Here is an 18,495-nt window from a genome sequence, read left to right on the forward strand (position 1 = left end):
TCACCTCGGTTGACTGACAACTGTAATTATTATTTAATTCTCTGGAATATTGTTCGGCCATGCCCATCGACCTCTCTGTCTGACAAGCAATCTCACAAGTCAAGTCATCCATCGTCAATAACTTCCTTCTGATCGCATCATTTTTCACCCCACGAACAAAATGATCCCATAATGCTCGGTTTTGAAAGTTTCCAAAATTACAGTGCATCGATAGCTTTTTTAATGCTACGATGTAATCACTGATACGTTCATCAGCCTTTTGATTCCTAATCCCAAAATGATAGCTTTCAGCAATTTCTAACAGTTTGGGGTTATAGTGCTGCTCCAGCTTCGTTAAAATCTCTAAGCGTTGTGTCCTTTGGCTCATCAGGCACAAGCAGATTTACAAGGGTTTCGTATAATGCCGGACCCGCCCCCGATAAGATTGCTTTCTTACGTTCCAACACAGCCCGGTTCTGGACTGCATTGTCTGGAACTTCGATTATGTTATTTGCAGTGAAATACATTTCTAGCTGAATGTACGCTTTAAAACGTTCCCGGTCATGTCTATATTCCCCCAAATGTCCGATTACGCCTGCCATTTTAATCTCTAGCTGTTCACACTGCGTACTATATTTTACCTCGGATTTTGTAGCTTTTTTTCCAAAGACAGAAACTTCCAAAGTCTCTCTCTTGGCTGGCTGAATCCTTCCCCAACAAAATTTAAGTTCTAAATCATCCGAAAAAATCCCATCTCGCCGCCCACCCTAACCACTTTTTCTGGCGCCCTCACTCGAGCTGCGCCGCTTTTGCCTGCCTCTAAGCACGCTGAAAAAAGACCTCCATATTTTAGCTGCTCCCCAGCCTCTCCTCCGTCGTGGCCCAATGGATTGGGGGCGGAGCCAGGTCCCGGCGCTGAAAACAATGCCAGGACCTCTACGCATGCGCGCTAGAGTCTGCGCACATGTGCAGTAGCTCCTGGCAGGCTGTTTCTGCAAACACGCACTGCAGGCTGCGTGGGAGGGGTCAAAACACGCCATCCCTAGCCCTGGCCAAATGGGCTCCTTCATCGGCGGCCCGCTGCGTTCCTAAGGTAGGACTTCTATTTTTTATTATTTACTGATTGATTTTGCTGCTTTAGATGCAGGGTTTCTTATATTTTTTTATTATTTATTGATTGCTTATTACTTTGGTCTTGGTGCTTTCGGGGCAGGGTTCCTTCTATTTTATTTGTTAATTAATTGCTTATTACTTTTTGTGCTTTGTTTGGTGCTTGGTGATGCTTTAAATATAGTTACTTGCGCCGATTCCTTAACTGTAAGTAAGGTCTTTTCGAGTGGACACATACGCTGCCCTAAGTTAGTTTAATACAACTTTTTTCTGGCCAAATTGGCATAAATGGTGTAAGTGGCTGGGAACGCCCCCTTTTGGGGAAAAAAAAACTGACCCAACAAAAAACCTAACTAACTTACTTACTTACACTGGCACAAATTAAATGACCATATTTGCAACTAAAAAGTTACACCAGAAAAATCAAGTTACACCAAAAATAACGGTGCAACTCATGGGGAAATTTGTGCCCATAGTCTTCATGGTAAGATAACTAATCTATCAATTCTGCTGTAACAATGTGTAAATATGAACGGTGGTCAAATTTTTATAAAGCAATGGCTATAGTACTGGGCTGGTATGCCAAAGGTCATGGCCTCGGAATTGGATCACACTGTAAGCACCTAATGAGACCGGTGGCAGGATCACACAAGGTTTTTTATTGTGAGCTGCAGGCCCCAGTTGCGGCCCCAGAGGCAGCTCATCGGTCCCAGAAGAACGAAGATCGACCGGCTCAGATGGCGGCCAAGGTGGCAAACATGGTCAGGGGCTGGGGGGTCGCGGGTGGAAGACAGGGAGGAGTAGGTGAGCAATGACTGCTAAAGGCCTGCAAATATAATGTGGAGCTGGGAAGAGCACTCCAAGTCCTCCCAACTCCACAATAGGGTACGTTAAAAAAAAATAGAAACATTTTTTGGGAGGCAGCCTTCAACTGCCCTTTAATGACTGCTGGTTTGGCTGACAAGTGCCTGATAACACTGACCGCAGCCTACAATAAATAAGCCTTGCTGGTACCATTCAATCTTGAGAACCAATAAAAAGAAATGGTCCTTCTTTTATAATGTGCTCCCCTGAAATCCAAGCCTACACGCTGATCGACACTGAGCCTTTTGTCTTTTCCAATGCCTGACCCTGTTTCCTTGGCACCACAATTATTCTGCTCTCATAACTGTTATTGCTCTTAAACTTTGATGAATGTATGCATTTGCAACTTGAAATGTGATATGATATTTTATTTAAAACCACAATCTGGATGCAGGCAAATTTTATATTAAACATACATATCAAAATGTTTGATAATGCTGGGGAATGGAACAGGAAACATAATTATTCATTGCATCTTTTGAGTTTTCCAGGATGGTTTTTATAATGGCTCAGCCAATACCTTTTCAAGTCAGCTAATTCTCATTCGAAAAGGTATCTGAAATTGAGCTGGAGCAATGGCCCAAGTCCTCTGTCACCCAATCACTGTTTTTCTGTAAAATGATGAGATAAATCATGAGTGCTGCAGCTGCAAGCAAGCTGTGAGCTGTACAGGAGTGGAAAATAAGTTGTGTAACCGGCACTCAGATTGTTCTGCTCAAAACATTCATGGACTCTTTCCCAGTTATTTTCAAGCTGCATGTGGCTTAATTATGAGTTAACTCACCTCTTGCCGGCAGAATGAAAAAAAATTCCACGTTTTAGACTTCACTTAGGTTTTATAGATTAAAGTTTATTGATTATACAACAGATCTTTTAAATGCTTGAAATACATCACAGTGCACTCTGTATTAGCAACGCAGTGCTCTGGCCTCTCGGGGCCACTTTATTCCTCTAGGTTATGAGTTTGTATCTGCGGGTTTCTACACACTTGAGTTCCTGATCTCAGTTAGGAAACCAGAGGAAGCCATGAAGAGAGAAAAATTCAAGGGTCTGTCAATTTGAGCCATTCATGTGCACCTCCAAGCAGGCAGCTCAAGCATTTTGTCAGTGTCGACCTGAAATCAGGTTGCCTGCCTCTTAGCTGCAGAATGGTGCTTAACTCCAGCAGAGCTACATGGGAGGAGAGGGAGCAAACAGTAGATAAATTATAAATGGAGGAAATTTTAATTTGAAACTCCATAATTGCTCATTCACCGTATGGTTGCGACCTTGTGACAATATTTGCTTAAATTTTCTTTCAATTTTATACTGAAGCCCTGTCTTTCAATGAGTGGTTATATTCTTGGTATTTCAGCCCATGCTTGAGAAAATACGAGAAACTATAATAAACCACAGTTGGTTTGAGGTGTATAAACATTTTGAAATGTTCAGAATGCCTCGCTGAAAGCCTTAGCTCAGCTGCCTCCATTGTCAGTTTTTAACGGTCAGCGTGATTTCTTTTCATTCTCTTTCACAGCATCCTGCCCTGTTCTGTGCAGTGGCAATGGTCAGTATGTGAAAGGCCGCTGCTTGTGCCACAGTGGTTGGAAGGGAGCAGAATGTGACATTCCCACAAACCAGTGCCTTGACCCATCTTGCGGCAACCGTGGCACCTGCATCATGGGGACCTGCATCTGCAACTCTGGCTACAAGGGAGAAAGCTGTGAACAAGGTATGTCCAACTCCGTCATTAATCATCTATTGTCGAAATGTCTGAATTTACTCAGGACGAGAGGCAGAGAATTTAATCCTCTCCCAGACTTCTGTCACAAGAAAAAATACTGAAAGGTTACAGCCAATAAAGATAAGATTAACGTAGCTATTGTGCTCCAGTTTGAAAGGGTTCATTATAGCATGAGAAAAATGGGGTGAAGGTTATAGTAAAAGTGGATTCAGACTTGCATACTTACCTATTATTTTCCCACATAAAAGCTAAGACGAACCATGTTCTGTTAGCTGTTGTTAAGACTCGGTTAAAAATCTTCACTTTTTTCTTTGCGGTGCCCTTCACTTTTTGAATGATTAATTGCCAGGAGGTAGCCTCTTGTGAAGTTCGTTTCTGATCTTTGTTTACTGGACCACAACCATCTGTTAACAAAGAGGAGCTGCAAGCTCGCTTCTTGGGACCTATTCCTTTTCTTTAACATTTTGCGCCTCTGTTGAGTGATGGCGTGACATATAGGCCAAGTCGAAAGCATCCTGTACAAAACCAAGTATTCTGACACTTGGCCATCTGTTATGCGGCACCACCTTTTTGACATTTATTGGCTCATGTGACTTTAGCATATATCGTTTTGAACACCATAGCCACAGCATAGCTCTTCACATAGAACTTGTGTGTTTGAAAGTACAGTACATCTTTCAGCTTTTTGTATTAAATTTTTGATGTGTGCAGAAGAACTAAATCACAACTGCTAGTTTGCGTGATCACATCCCTTTTTGTGATACAATTCAGGTGAAGTACATTACTTGAATTGGGTCACAAATAGGTGTCTACATTTGTGCTCGTCTTCAGTTGCAGTATTTCTGAATTATATAATTCCTTCCTCCCCCATCCCCATTCTCAGAGCACCACAACATTTGCTGACATGGGTTTTCTTTCATGTTACTTAACCTCAGTCTAAAACCGAGAGTATAAAACAGCCATTTATTCAGGTATTTACTCTTCACTATAGCATTGCCAGCAGCACAAACTGGCAGAGGCTCGCCACTCTTAGCGTATGTGCACCGTGCTGCGATTAGCACTAGTGGAATTAATGGCACCTGGAATGAAGCAACATAATCAACATGTGACAGAATATTATCTGCTATGATGGGAGACTTGTGTCAGAAAAACAACTTGATATCTGGATTATCTATTTATAAAATAAAGAGAACATAATGCAATTGAAGTAATTTAGTTTTAGAAACCATCCAAGACACACAAAGTTTAAATGTAAACGATGTGTAGCTTCAGTGCTCTTCTGTAATTTAGTGTCACCATCCATGATGAAACTATTACGGTTCAATCATAACAAACATCACTGTGCATTTGGGAGTTAACTTGCCCAACAGTACTGACATTTCATCTTGCTCACCCTATTGCAGCAGAGAGGGTTCCTTACTGCCATAGCCTGCAGCTGAGCTTTCTTCTTTGCCTTCTAATGCCAGAGGGTCTGGAAATGGATTTCTGTACAGCCACTTAGATCAAGTTTGCTTTAGCATTGACAACATGGGTAAACGAGTTCAAATGTCAGTGTGTGCTGAGGTTTGAACTCACCGACTCACTTGCCTAGTAATTCTAACAGTAGAGAATTTAGATGTCAGAGTTGCTTGAACTTGACTGAACTGATGAGGGCAGTTTAGCCAGTTCATAACTGGTTTCTTGGATACGACAATACGTAGCAGTGGAGAATACCAGTGGGAGTACTGCCAGAGTCTGTCACAATTTTCAACCCCATATGTTCAAAATGTATTTTACAATGTTACATACATACTTCTGCAGGTATGTGTGTGAAAAGGTTGAGCCCAAGTAATACTAGTAGCAAAGAACTTTAATCTATCTAGAGAGATGCAATGAGACAGTTCAACACAAACAGAATCACAAACATATGATTAAGGCAGAATAAGATCAGCTGGTCCCTTGAATCTGTCCCATTCAGCCCTTAATGAATGAAATGTTTAATATAACACATGGTATCAGAGCTTTAGGATGCAGCTTCGAAGTAAATGTAAGTTGTTGTAATGGTATGTGGCATCCAACTTTAGGAATCTAAGAAAGTGACCATTGATCTGTAATGTTAGATAACCCCAGGCAGCAATATTCTGCAAAACCTTCTGATGAAACTCAAGTTAGTTTTTGTTTCCATAAATTTTAATTGCTTTTATTTTAAGTCCAATCCTGGATGTAAAGGTTTAAGAGATAACAACCGCTGAACAATGCAGTTGGGAAAATATAATATGCAGCTTGTAAGATTGGTAATGCAATTCCACAAGAAGGGCCCGTTGCCATAGTAACACACTGGGATGGTTAGACATGTATGGCTTTGCCTCACCTGTCACAAAGGTCATCATCTGCCACTGCAACACGACCCCCGGTACTCCCCACCCACCAACAGCCATATTATCTCCATATTAAAACCTAGACCAATTTAGAGAATAAAATAAATCCAACCCCTGAAGATAATCAAAAACGAGTTCTAGAAGGTAACAGTGATCACAAGGTACATCACCCAACATCCCACCTACGTTTTGTTTGCAGTAAAATCGGCCTCCCCCACAACTTGTCCAGCTACATTTTGCAGCAAATCTGTATCCACTGCACGAGCCAACAAATTATTCCAAAGGCCAATGACCCTCTGGGAAAAGAAAAACCTCCTGACATCTAACCTAGCTGTGCAAAAAAAAATCAGAAATAAATTCAGTTTTTGCTTACAATGAGCACCAGCAAGAACACTGATAAAAGATTATACTAATAGCTACCTGAATGCTTCAATGACTTTCGGATATAACATGTTTACCATTATTGTAAATTAGACAAAAATCTGTTTGTGACTGCCTGCAGTACTTGGAGTCAGCCTCATATTTAGCAGCCAGCAGATGTGTCTATCGACCGCACTTTTGTTGCGAAGAGAATGCCCAAGCTAGTAATTACTTCCTTGCTTAATCAACAGCAAAAAAAATTGTTCTTGGATGTAGCAGGCAGTTCAAAACATGCCTATTCCCAAGGAGGTTGGACTGCATTTTAGAATAATTAATCACTTATGAGGAGCTATTCTTGAACTATTATGTTCCCAATGGATCACCATAAAACTTTAATAATAAACAAGTCTTTTCTTTCTGTGACCTCAGCAAAAGAGTTTTCTGCAAATTTGTAATAAATGGTATAAAGTAAAATGAGACAATCACACAGAATTGTATGTCTCATTTTATTTTGCAACGGTGGATTTAATAGGTTATATTCATTGAATGAACAGTCTGCAAATGGTTTATATTTTGATTTTGGTGCAGTAGAGCTACTTTGGTTCTTTAAGAATTAAATAAATCTAAAAATGCTATCAACATAAAGATTTTAATGTCACAAGCTCCTGTCACCCCAAAAAACCCAGTTAACTCAATAAGAAATAAAGCACAGTCATTAGAGTGTGTTCAAGCAAATACAACAGTCTAACTGATATTGTGCTGTACATTGATTCAATCTGTGCAGAAACAGCTAGAAAAATATACTTGTATAGCTGAGTCAAGCCATTCAAGGAGCATGTGGTGAAAATGTAATTAACACTAGCAAAAAGCTGAATCTCACAGGAAATCCCAGTGCATTACATGTCTGATAAGAGTCATATTGTGTCTTTATTACCTCTAAGTGCTTGAAACAACAAGCACAGTCTCTAAGGTGTCAGGTTTAGCACTGTCTTGCAGTTGGCAATCTGTAAGATCATCACTTGGTTCAAAGCTAGTGGGCCAAGGCTGATGCACTACATGTTGGTATTTGTTTCAATTTCTCTCGGCATACACCACTGTTAAGTATAATAGGTGGGGAATGTTATCTAAAACTGCTAATATTCCAATTCTCTGAAGATGCCAAAAGTGCAGTGAATCTACTCAAAAGAGTATCCTACTAAAACAAGGGGAAAGGTTGGGTTGGGGGTGGGGGGTGGGTGGGGGGAGCGGGTTGGTGGCACAGACAGATTTAGCAGGCCGGAGGATTTTTGCGGCTCCACAATGTTTTTAAAAAACTGAAACTGACCTTTTCTGAAGCGCTTGAAGTGTTCCCTTTAAGGGTCACTGGTTAGGCCGCTCAATGCCAGGTACCAATAAGGGAAGTGGCAGAGCTCACTTTCCACCATTGATGCCTCAAAATTGCATCAGGGTCTTATGTACATCATAGTAGGACTCCCATTATCATATTACAAATAAGTTACCATTGTCACAGGTGGGTGTTTTCCCCGCCCATTTAGAGGCTGAAACCAAAATGGTGGCTGGTGGCAACTGAGCAGGATTGGGGCAGTAAATGAGTCTCCGGGATTTTTGGGATGCTATTGCCATTCCCATTGGTCAGATAGAGTTAAAATCACCTCTAACTGTGTGGTGTCAGATGTGATTATTACTTTTGCAACCTGAAGCTACAGCTCAGATGACATTACATAAATTTGGAGTTATGAGTTTCATCAGCACTTTTTTTTTCTTTCAAAAATGACACAATAATATAATACAACAATGATACCACAGCAATCGTGTGATTTAAATAGAATGACCAACTAGAGAGAGGTGAGATGCTGCCAACAATTCAACTGGTGACTTTGGGAAGCATATGGTTAACACATCTTCAATGTAATTGGGTTATTTAATGTATTGTAGTGGGTGACGGGCCACTTAGTGTCAAATCTAGAGGAGATGTAGCCTGCACCCACAGTAGCCTGCATCCAATTGCCAGATTGTTAGATTATTTCTTTTATCAAAATTTGTTAATAATATTAAGATTTCATTAAACTGATTTTGAGGTGTGACCTCACCAAAATCAAACTCCTTGATACTGCTGAAATCTGGCATACGGATCCATCACTAAAAATAGTTTTAAATCTTTTTTAACCCACAGAATGCATATAGTAGAAAAATCTTATTGCAGTTTGTGCCTCGTGCCCTGGAGGATCTGTCCTTTAATATCTTCACCACCTTCTTTGAACAAAAAATCTCTGGAGTATTTCCATCTTGATGACTGCTGTGGGATATGGGTTTGTTTAATAACTTCCACCCCCTCCTCCCCAAAAAAATCTGTCCCTGTGGTAATACAACAAGTGGTCTACATAGTTTGTAATTCAGAATCTGACAAAAATCTAAGCAATTTAAATAGATTGTGCTGTAACTCCGGTTACATTAATATTGTGGATATTACCTCCCTTGCTTGAATATAGCTGTAGTTATTTTCAATGCTATATGGTGACCTGGAATTAGTGTATTCAGTTAATATATGCTCTCGTCATTGTATGTTCATTTGGTAACACCTCCTATGGTAGCACTGAGTATTGAACAATGATGGATTTCATAAAATCACGAGAGATTTGGATGAAGAAGGCTTATTGACCCATTTGATTTCTTCCTTTCGGAATGAAATTCCTACCCTTTCCTCATTATGACATCTTGCTACTTCTTAAATGACTTGAGTGTATTGGTCTCAACCAGCTTCCCAGAAGACCATTTCAGCTCTTCATCCTCCTTTATGTAAAACCATAATACATCCTGACCTTTTAATTGAACTTTCTCTTCATAACTTTGAATGTGTGCTGCGTTCTCCAGCTACCTTGACTGTAAAGTACTGTTAAAAGGCTACCTTCTATACCTTGCATACCTTTGTACTGTCCAACCGAGACATATTGGCCTTGAAATCCCGGTTTCTTCTTCCCGTGTGCGTTCGACTAAAAATAGGAGAAAAGATGCATACTTACCTTTTGGTCGAATGCTCGCCAGAAATCCTGGACTCGAGGCCTCCTCTTCTTGCGCAACGGAGCGCGTTCACGTTGGGACATCCGTCGGAGTCACGTGGGCCTGGACACCCAATTACAGTAAAGTATTTCTCATTCATAGTAATAGGAATTTCATAAGTCTGAAACTCCTATTACTATGAATGAGAAACACCCCCAAATACCCAAAGACTACATGAAACATTTAAAAAAACACCTCACATAAATACATTATAGAAATTAAAGTTGATAGAAATGTTTTTGAAAAAAAAAATTTGCTGATTTTTTTAAAAAGTTTTAATTATGGTTTAAAATAAAGTGACCTGAGTAGACAGGGTTTTTAACATAGATATGTATTTTTAAATTTTATTTTAATATGTTTTTGATATGTTTTTAAACTCTTATGCTGGTCAAAGTAGGCTATGTGCCTGCTTTTACCAGGCGCAATAGTTTTAAGGACATTCGCAGGGTAAGAGATGGAACCACTGCCGTGGGAATATCCTCGCTCCCGAGATGCGGCCATCTGTCAAGCCAGAAACTTGACAGATTGGGAAAGCTAGTGTTCAGCGCATGCACATTGTGCGCTGAAAACCGACTTTTGCGATGCCTTCCCGGGTCTGTGTACACTCCGTACAGATCTTGGGAAGGCCGGAATTTCAGGGCAATAATATTCAATGATTTTCAAGAATAAAGAACCACAATTTAGCTTGTCATTGCTCATAGTTCATCCCTCTAAAAAAGGATAAGCCTCATTGCCCTCCAGAACTATATACAGTGCTCCTCAAGCAGCCAAACCAGATCACCTACAGCTTCTTGGGCTTAGGAGCTCAATTGATTTGGTAATATACATCAACATCATGGTTACTTTATTTATTAATGAGCAACAAACACTCCTTCCTCCTTGGCAAGTTCTCTCTCATTCATTGTTCCAAGCACTTTGGGCCCGAAATTCTTCGACGTACCGCCCGCTTAACGCCCAGAAATGCAATTTTGGTGAAAAAACACCTACATACGGGCAACATACCGCCCGGCAGAAAATCCATCAGTGACATACCGTCGGGCGATCTGCACACCACTTGCCCATGCAGACCACCGACATACCGCCCAAAAGTACAAAATTCATGACATACCGCAGGAACTGCATACTGTCCTGGAGAAGGTGTTTTTAAGTGGGCGGTATGTACACAGAACTGACAGGTTTGTTTGATATTACATAGATCTTTATAGTTCTCCACAGTTTGATGTATTTTTAAATGGATTGTAGTATTTTCGAGTGTTAGGCAGTAATAAAATGGTCTAATAAAGCCTTATTTACTCATTTATTAATGAACTATAATAAAAATGTTATTAGTCTCTCTCACCCCCCGGTCTCGTTCACTCCCCCCCCCCCCTGCCCCGGGCTCTCCCACTCTCCCACAGTGATCTCAGGCCTCCCCACAGTCATCTGCCCCCCCCACCCCCACATACAGCAATCTCAGTCAGGCAGTCTCTGGCCTCTCATGGGCGTCTCTCAGGGGGTGGGGTTTGACAGCCGCGCGCGCCAGCGCACAACTTGGGAGTTGAAGCTTCACGAGTCAAAAGGCCTCCTCCGCCACACACCGCCCGCTGCACTCCACTCCGGTTACCAATGAGAAAAGTGGAATGAAATTCCCGCACACTCGGCCCCAGTGGTATCCAGCGGTAAAAAATGACGCACCGGCTGGGAACCACCGAAAAATGGGCGGAATTTGTGTTTCACCAATTTTGGCCCCTTTGTATTTTACTTCAATCTGCAGTGCTTTGTATTTATCTGAATCGAACTTAATTTGCCATTAACCACTCCAAGTCCAAACACCATTAGACTCCCTTTGTAAGATCTTGCCTATCTCCTCTGAAACCACTCTCTTATCTTAATGTCACCCGCCAATTAACTATCTAACACATGGAATACAAATACAGTTCATACCAGGAACAGGAGGCATCCAAGTATGAATCTCAGGACATCCAACTAATATCTCTCTTTTCCCCCCCCCCCCCCCCCTCCATTTTGATCTAACTCCCTTTTCAACTACCCTCTGCATCCCTCCCTTTAGTCAGTTACTAATCCATATCATTAATATTTGCTGACCTTGGGTTGTAAAGGAATCGCCCATGTGGTTCTTTTGGAAGGCTAGGTACACTGTATCACGAGGCATTCACCTGTCAATTTAAGATTTCACACCTTCAGTAAAGGCTATTTCAGTTTTATTTTGGTCGTCATTTATTAGATGATTTTCAACAGCTACTCTTCCATTCTACTTCTACTTATTGATTCCATTAATTTTCCAGTTGTTGAGGGCAGGCTAATTGGTTGTTATTGCCAGTCATGTAAGGCTCTGCAACCCTTTCTTTTCAAGTTGTCAGAACCTTCTCAGTGTTACTGATGCCCTCAATATGACTTGTCAGTCTTTCACAGGCCTTCTCCTTGTCTCAAAAATATCTCCCAGAGAATTTATTGGTTTTCTATGTCATGAGCCTATCAAGAACAACTGCTTTACTGATCTCAAAATCCCAAAGAATATACAAAATTTGTGTTTGGTGTTTGATGGTACATGCCAAATGATCATCCCTTTCTAATTCTCTCTTGGCACTTCTAAACTCTCTTTTAGAGGTCACATTTTCCCATCTTCCTGCTAGCTTTGTGAAACTTCCTTTTTATTTAACCTGATGGGGCAATAGCAATTTAGATTGTGCTGGAAGCATTATCTTCTCTTCTAGTTACCTTTTATTTTGGCCTGGCAATTGCAGCAAGTCTCAAATGGTATACTGACTATTTTCCTATGACACACTTCAAGCCAGATAATTTAATACCACAGCATTTGCTCCAGTACAGACTTGACTATGTTCACCTCCCTTATGTAAAAGGCAAACTCCCCACTTTTCCTTTCGCACCTCTTGTTCTTTCTGAATGCCCATGCATCATCCAGAATTAGTCAAGTCTTTGTGATTCCTACAATATAATTGATAGTTGCTACCCATGCTTTCAGTTTGACCACTTTATTTTAAATGCTTCCGGCATTCATGTGTGTGTATCTAGTGTGTCTAATTTTAAACATAAGTAATAATTTCATAAAGCTTCCCACAGTCTCCAACCCACACTTGCCTTGAGCAAGGCTCTGTGTTGGCAGTGGAGCCTTGTAAAGTTACCCCTTCATAGTTCACCATAAAAAGCATGAGTGTTATTTTTCATTATGTGGGGGTTAGTATGTTTACTCCCAGATTTGCTGACATAAACATTGCAGACTCCCAACAACCCTGCACAGTCTATATTCTACACATTGGAAACTGGAAGTATTCTAAATACGGCTGGCAATCATTTCCCAATGTGTATGATAACCTGAAAGAGCTGACCAGGAGCATATCAATCAATCAACAACAATAATTCACAAAGATACAGCATCTTTATTATAGAAAACATTCCAGGTACCTCACGGAAGGGAAAGGAAAGAATAAAATAAAATAAATTAAAATCAGCATGATAAAATCATACTTATTTTAAGGTCATTCATCCAAAAATGAAAATATCTTTCTCCTCTGAAGCAGAAATGTCCTTTGTTGATCAGTAAGGGAAAACAGACCCCAATTAAGAATTCTTGAAGCTGTGTGCACCAAGAACATTCATGGTCTCACTGCACCCCTGATTCATCAAAACACAAATGTACATTAAAATGCATGAAGAACTAGGTCCAAATAATGTTTACACACTGCATTAATACTATTTTTAGCAAGGTGCTAAGAAGGCTGAGGTTGAGGTGATTGTACTAAGACAAGTGAACATATAAAACAGCCATTTTAAAATGGACCCTTGGACCTGTAGTTTTTCTAATGGTAACAAACTATCTAATGGAATGCTTGCAGCTGGGTTTCCCACACTCCCAAATATATTTTGTTTTCTGAGTGTTCAAAATTACAAATAATGGTGGGAAGAGTTCCTCTGTATATTAGGAGCAGCAAAATCATAAAATGATTCCTTTTGAATGTATTTATGATTTTACTGCGTCAGTACTATGTTTTCCACTTGCAAACTGTTCCAGTGCAGCAATGACACTGGCATCTGCCCAGCAGAGTGTCTTTTCCACAAACAACAGGGCAAATTTAACCCAGCCAATTACCAACCACCTTAATCAGCCTCATCCCAAAAGTCTGCAAAGTGACTGAAAGAGTTATCAACGCTGAGTTATCAATAAGTAGCACAGCCACATCACTGACATCTAACAAAAAATGTGGAGAATTTCCGAGGAATATCCTGTCCTGAAAAAGCAGGTCAATTCCAACCCAGCCAATTATCCTCCTATCAGCCCACTCCCAATCATCAGCAAAGTGGTGGAAGGAGTCATCAAAAGTTCCATCTAGTGACACCTACTCAAAACATAATCACCGACATTCAGTTCAGGTTCTGTCAAAACACTCTGCTCTGGATCTCATTACATCCTTGATGCAGACTTGATGAACACGGGGACTGACTGCCAGAGGAGAGCAAGATCAAGGCAGCATTCAAACAAGTCTGGCATCAAGTCAATTCAAGTCAAGGGGAAAACTCCAGCAACTGGAGTCCCTCAGGGCAGTGTCCTAGACCCAACCATCTTCAGTTGCTTCATTAATGATCTTCCCTCCATCATAAGGTCAGGAACAATGATGATTCCACAATGTTCCAATCCATTCCCAACTCCTCCAATAATGAAGTAGCCAATGCACAGCAGGACCTGGATAGCATCCAGGCTTAGGCTAACAAATGGCAGATAACGTTCATACCACAAAATTGCCAGCCGATGACCATCTCCAACAAAAAAAAACCTAACCTCCTTTCCTGACCTTCAATAGTACCAATATCACTGAGTCACCCATCATCAACATCCTGGCATTACCATTGAACAGATGTTTAACTGAGCCAGACGTATTAACACCATGGTTACAAGAGCAGAACAGAGGTTGATTATTCTGTGAAGAGTGGCTCATTTCCTGATTCCTAAAGACTCTCTACAAGGCTGGTGGTAGGGTATTTCAGAATTTTGATCCAGCAATGATAAAGCAACAATGATATACGTCCAAATCAGAATAGTGTGAGACTTTGAGGGGAACACGATGGTGTTCTTGTCCTTCTTGGTGGCAAGGGTCACAGGGTTGGGAGATGCTGTCATAGTAACGGAATACTCACCACTTGCCTAGATGGGTGCAGCTGCAACATCCAAGACAAAACAGTTCACTTGACCAGTGTCTCTACACTGGACTCAATAATCACCCACTCCACTACTGGTACATTGTGGCTGCAGTATGTACGATCTACAGGATGCAGCAACTCGCCAAGGTTACTATGACAGCATCTCCCTACCCTGTGACCCTTACTAGCAAGAAGGACAAGACACTATCATGTTCCCCTCAAAGTCACACACCATTCTGACTTGGACGTATATCATTGTTGCTTTATCATTGCTGGATCAAAATTCTGAAACACCCTACCACCAACATTGTGGGAATGCCATCACCACAAGGACTATAGCAGTTCAGGGAGATGGGCCACCACCATCTTCTCAGGTCAGCTATGGATAGGCAATAAATATGCATTGCCAGAATGGTGGGGTTGTTTGTTCCTTTCCCTGTGGGACAACAGTGAATTAGTTGGGTTTTTATGACAATCCAGTAGCTTTCCATGACCATTTGTCTGCTGCTAACCCATAAATTCCAAAATTTGATAACTTGCTATTGTGAGGTTTGAGTTCACAACTTCTGGGGTTTTATTCCAGGACCATAATCACTGGACTACTGCACCTTCATACTGTATTTTTATTATCAATTTGAGGAAAGCAGGGAAATAGTCAAATACAATCATCAAGTATCCGCTGTGTGATCAAGAATAATTATGCAAAATAAATTATTACTGATAATGAAAGTCAAACTATTCTGTTGCAGAAAAAAATTTAATTGTTGTGCATGATAACTTTTACTATATTAGAAAAATATATTTTATTTAATTAAGTGCAGTGAGATGGTGAAAACAAGAATTAGTTGCCGTGACAGAAATGAGATCACAATACATAACAAATGGAGTTTTTAAAGTTGGAAAATTGAATTTTTAAGTATTCATAAGACAGATTTTCTCATTATAGGATCTCGGATGCAAGGTGATTTCCATTTAAAACTCTGTTTTCATTTTAACCTACATTGCCAACAGTGGTTACTTATTATTTTCGACTTGTTATAAGCTCCATCAAACACAGTGGGAAATTAAAACATCAGCGTTGGTTTCAACATTGGCAGAATCAGCACTCGCCCTGAATTGAAGTTGATCACAATTTTAGCAATGTAACTTTTGGCAGGCCTTAAAATATAAGGCCAAATAAATCTTTAATGCTTATTTTTGTGAACTTCTGTCGCTACCAGCATAAGAACATAAGAAATAGGAGCAAGAGTAAGCCATTTGGTCCCTTGAGCCTGCTCCGCCATTCAATAAGACCATGGCTGATTTGATCTTGGCCTCAACTCCACTTCCCTGCCTGCTCCCCATAACCCTTGACTCCCCTATAGTTCCAAAATGTATCTATCTCCACCTTAAATATATTCAATGACCCAGCCTCCATAGCTCTCTGTATTAGAGAATTCCAAAGATTCACGATCCTCTGAGAGAAGAAATTCCTTCTCATTTCTTTTAATGGGTGACCCCTTATTCTAAAACTATGCCCCCTAGTTCTAGATTCCCCCACGAGGGGAAACATCCTCTCTGCATCTACCCTGTCAAGCCCCCTCAGAATCTTATATGTTTCAATAATATCACCTTTCATTCTTCTAAACTCCAATTATTATAGGCCCAACCTGCTCAAACTTTCTTCATAAGACAACCTCTTCATCTCAGGAATCAGCCTTATGAACATTCTCTGAACTGCCTCCAATGCAAATATATCCTCCTTAAATAAGGAGACCAAAACTGTACACAGTACTCCAGGTGTGGTCTCACCAACGCACTGTACAGTTGTAGCAGGACTTCCCTACTTTTATATTCCATCCCCCTTGCAATAAAGTCCAACATTCCATTTGCCTTCCTAATTAGTTGCTATACCTGCATGCTAACTTTTCGCGTTTCATGTACAAGGACCCCCAGATCCCTCTGTACTGCAGCATTTTGCATTCTCTCTCCATTTAAATCATAATTTGCATTTTTATTCTTCCTACCAAAGTGGATAATTTCACATTTTCCCACATTATACTTCATCTGGCAAATTTTTGCCCACTCACTTAACCTATCTATATCTCTTTTCAGATTCTTTGTGTCCTCCTCACAACTTGTTTTCCCACCTATCTTTACATCATCAGCAAATTTGGCCACAGTGCACTCGGTTCTTTCATCCAAGTCATTTAATATAGATTGTAAATAGCTGAGGTCCCAGCATTGATCCCTGTGGTATCCCACGAGTTACAGTTTGCCAACCTGAAAATTATCCATTTATCCCAAATCTCTGTTCTCTGTTAGTTAGCCAATGCTCTATCCATGCTAATATATTACCCCAACCCCATGAGCTCTTACCTTGTGCGGTAATCTATTATGTGGCACTTTATCGAATGCCTTCTGGAAATCCAAATACACTACATCTACTGGTTCCCCCTTATCCACCCTGTTCATTACATCCTCAAAGAACTCTAGAAAATTTGTCAAACATGATTTCCCTTTCAGTAAACCCTGTTTGATTATATTATGCTTTTCCAAATGTCTTGCTACTACTTCCTTAATGGACTCCAGCATTTGTCCAACGACAGATGTTAGGCTAACCAGTCTATAGTTTCCTGCATTCTGTATCCTTCCCTTCTTAAATAGGGGCATTACATCTGCGGTTTTCCAATTCACTGGGACCTCTCCAGAATCCAAGGAATTTTGGTAGATTACAACCAATGCATCCACTTTCTCTGCAGCCACTTCTTTTAAGGGTGCAGGCCATCAGGTTTAGAGGACATGTCCACCTTTAGTCCCATTAGTTTGTTTCGTGATAGTGATTGTTTTAAGTTCCTCCCTCCATATAGCCCCTTGATTATCTATTATTATTGGAATGCCTTTAGTGTCCTTCTTCCATGAAGACCAATACAAATTATTTGTTCAAAGTCATTTCCGTTTCCCATTATTAATTCCCCAGTCTCATCCTCTAAGGGACCAACATTTTATTTAGCTGCTCTCTTCCGTTTTATATACCTGTAGAAGCTCTTACTATCTGTTTTTATATTTCTTGCTAGTTTACTCTCATAATCCATCTTCTCCCTCTTTATTTCTTTTTAGTCATCCTTTGCTGGTTTCTAAAAAATTCCCAATCCTCTGGCCTAGCACTAATCTTTGCAACATTGTATGCCTTTGTTTTCAATTTGATACCATCTTTAACTTCCTTAGTTAGCCACGGATGGGTCATCCTTCTCGCAGGGTCTTTCTTTCTCACTGGAATATATCTTTGCTGAGAGTTATGAAATATTTCCTTAAATGTCTGCCACTGCTTATCTACCATCTTAGACATTAATCTATTTTCCAAGTCCACTCTAGCCAACTCTGTCTTTATACTGTTAATAATGCAACATCTTGTAACCAGCATTCTACCGTCACCAGAGGGCGCATCTGTTGGAGTCCCAAGGGATCCCAGCATCCCTTAGGAGCACTGCATATAAGCTGGCCTCCCATGCTGTGCCAGCACTCTGGAGTCAGAATAAAGAGACTAAGGTCACACTTACTCAAGTCTACAGCACTCAGTCCCATTGCTTTATTTGAGACATAACAACTGGCGAGTAATAGATAACGAACCATCACGCAAAAATGCAGAGAATTGTTGGTATACTGGAGAAATTCTCAGAAGGTGACGATTGGGAAGCCTTCATGGAGCGACTCGACTAATACTTTGTGGCCAACGAGCTGAATGAAGGGCGATCCTCCTCACCGTCTGCGGGGCAACAACCTATGACCTCATGGAGAATCTTCTTGCTCTAGTGAAACGAACAACCAACTCGTATGAAGAACTGTGTAGCTGGTCCGGGAGCACCTAAATCCGAAGGCGAGCGTTCTGATGGCAAGGTATCGATTTTATAC

At 40.6% G+C, this 18,495-nt stretch overlaps 1 protein-coding gene across 3 annotated transcripts in view; it reads left to right on the forward strand.

Annotated features, from left to right (window-relative positions):
- The window catches only part of tenm4 (teneurin transmembrane protein 4), a 969,538-nt gene that overhangs the window by 713,899 nt on the left and 237,144 nt on the right, over positions 1 to 18,495 (forward strand). For all 3 annotated transcript variants that reach the window (XM_070892063.1, XM_070892064.1, XM_070892065.1), the window contains one exon: positions 3,470 to 3,664. In XM_070892063.1, the coding sequence (XP_070748164.1) occupies positions 3,470 to 3,664 (195 nt within the window). The remainder of the gene's footprint in view (positions 1 to 3,469; positions 3,665 to 18,495) is intronic.

Source organism: Pristiophorus japonicus, chromosome 10, assembly GCF_044704955.1.
Source record: "Pristiophorus japonicus isolate sPriJap1 chromosome 10, sPriJap1.hap1, whole genome shotgun sequence".
NCBI lineage: Eukaryota > Metazoa > Chordata > Chondrichthyes > Pristiophoridae > Pristiophorus > Pristiophorus japonicus.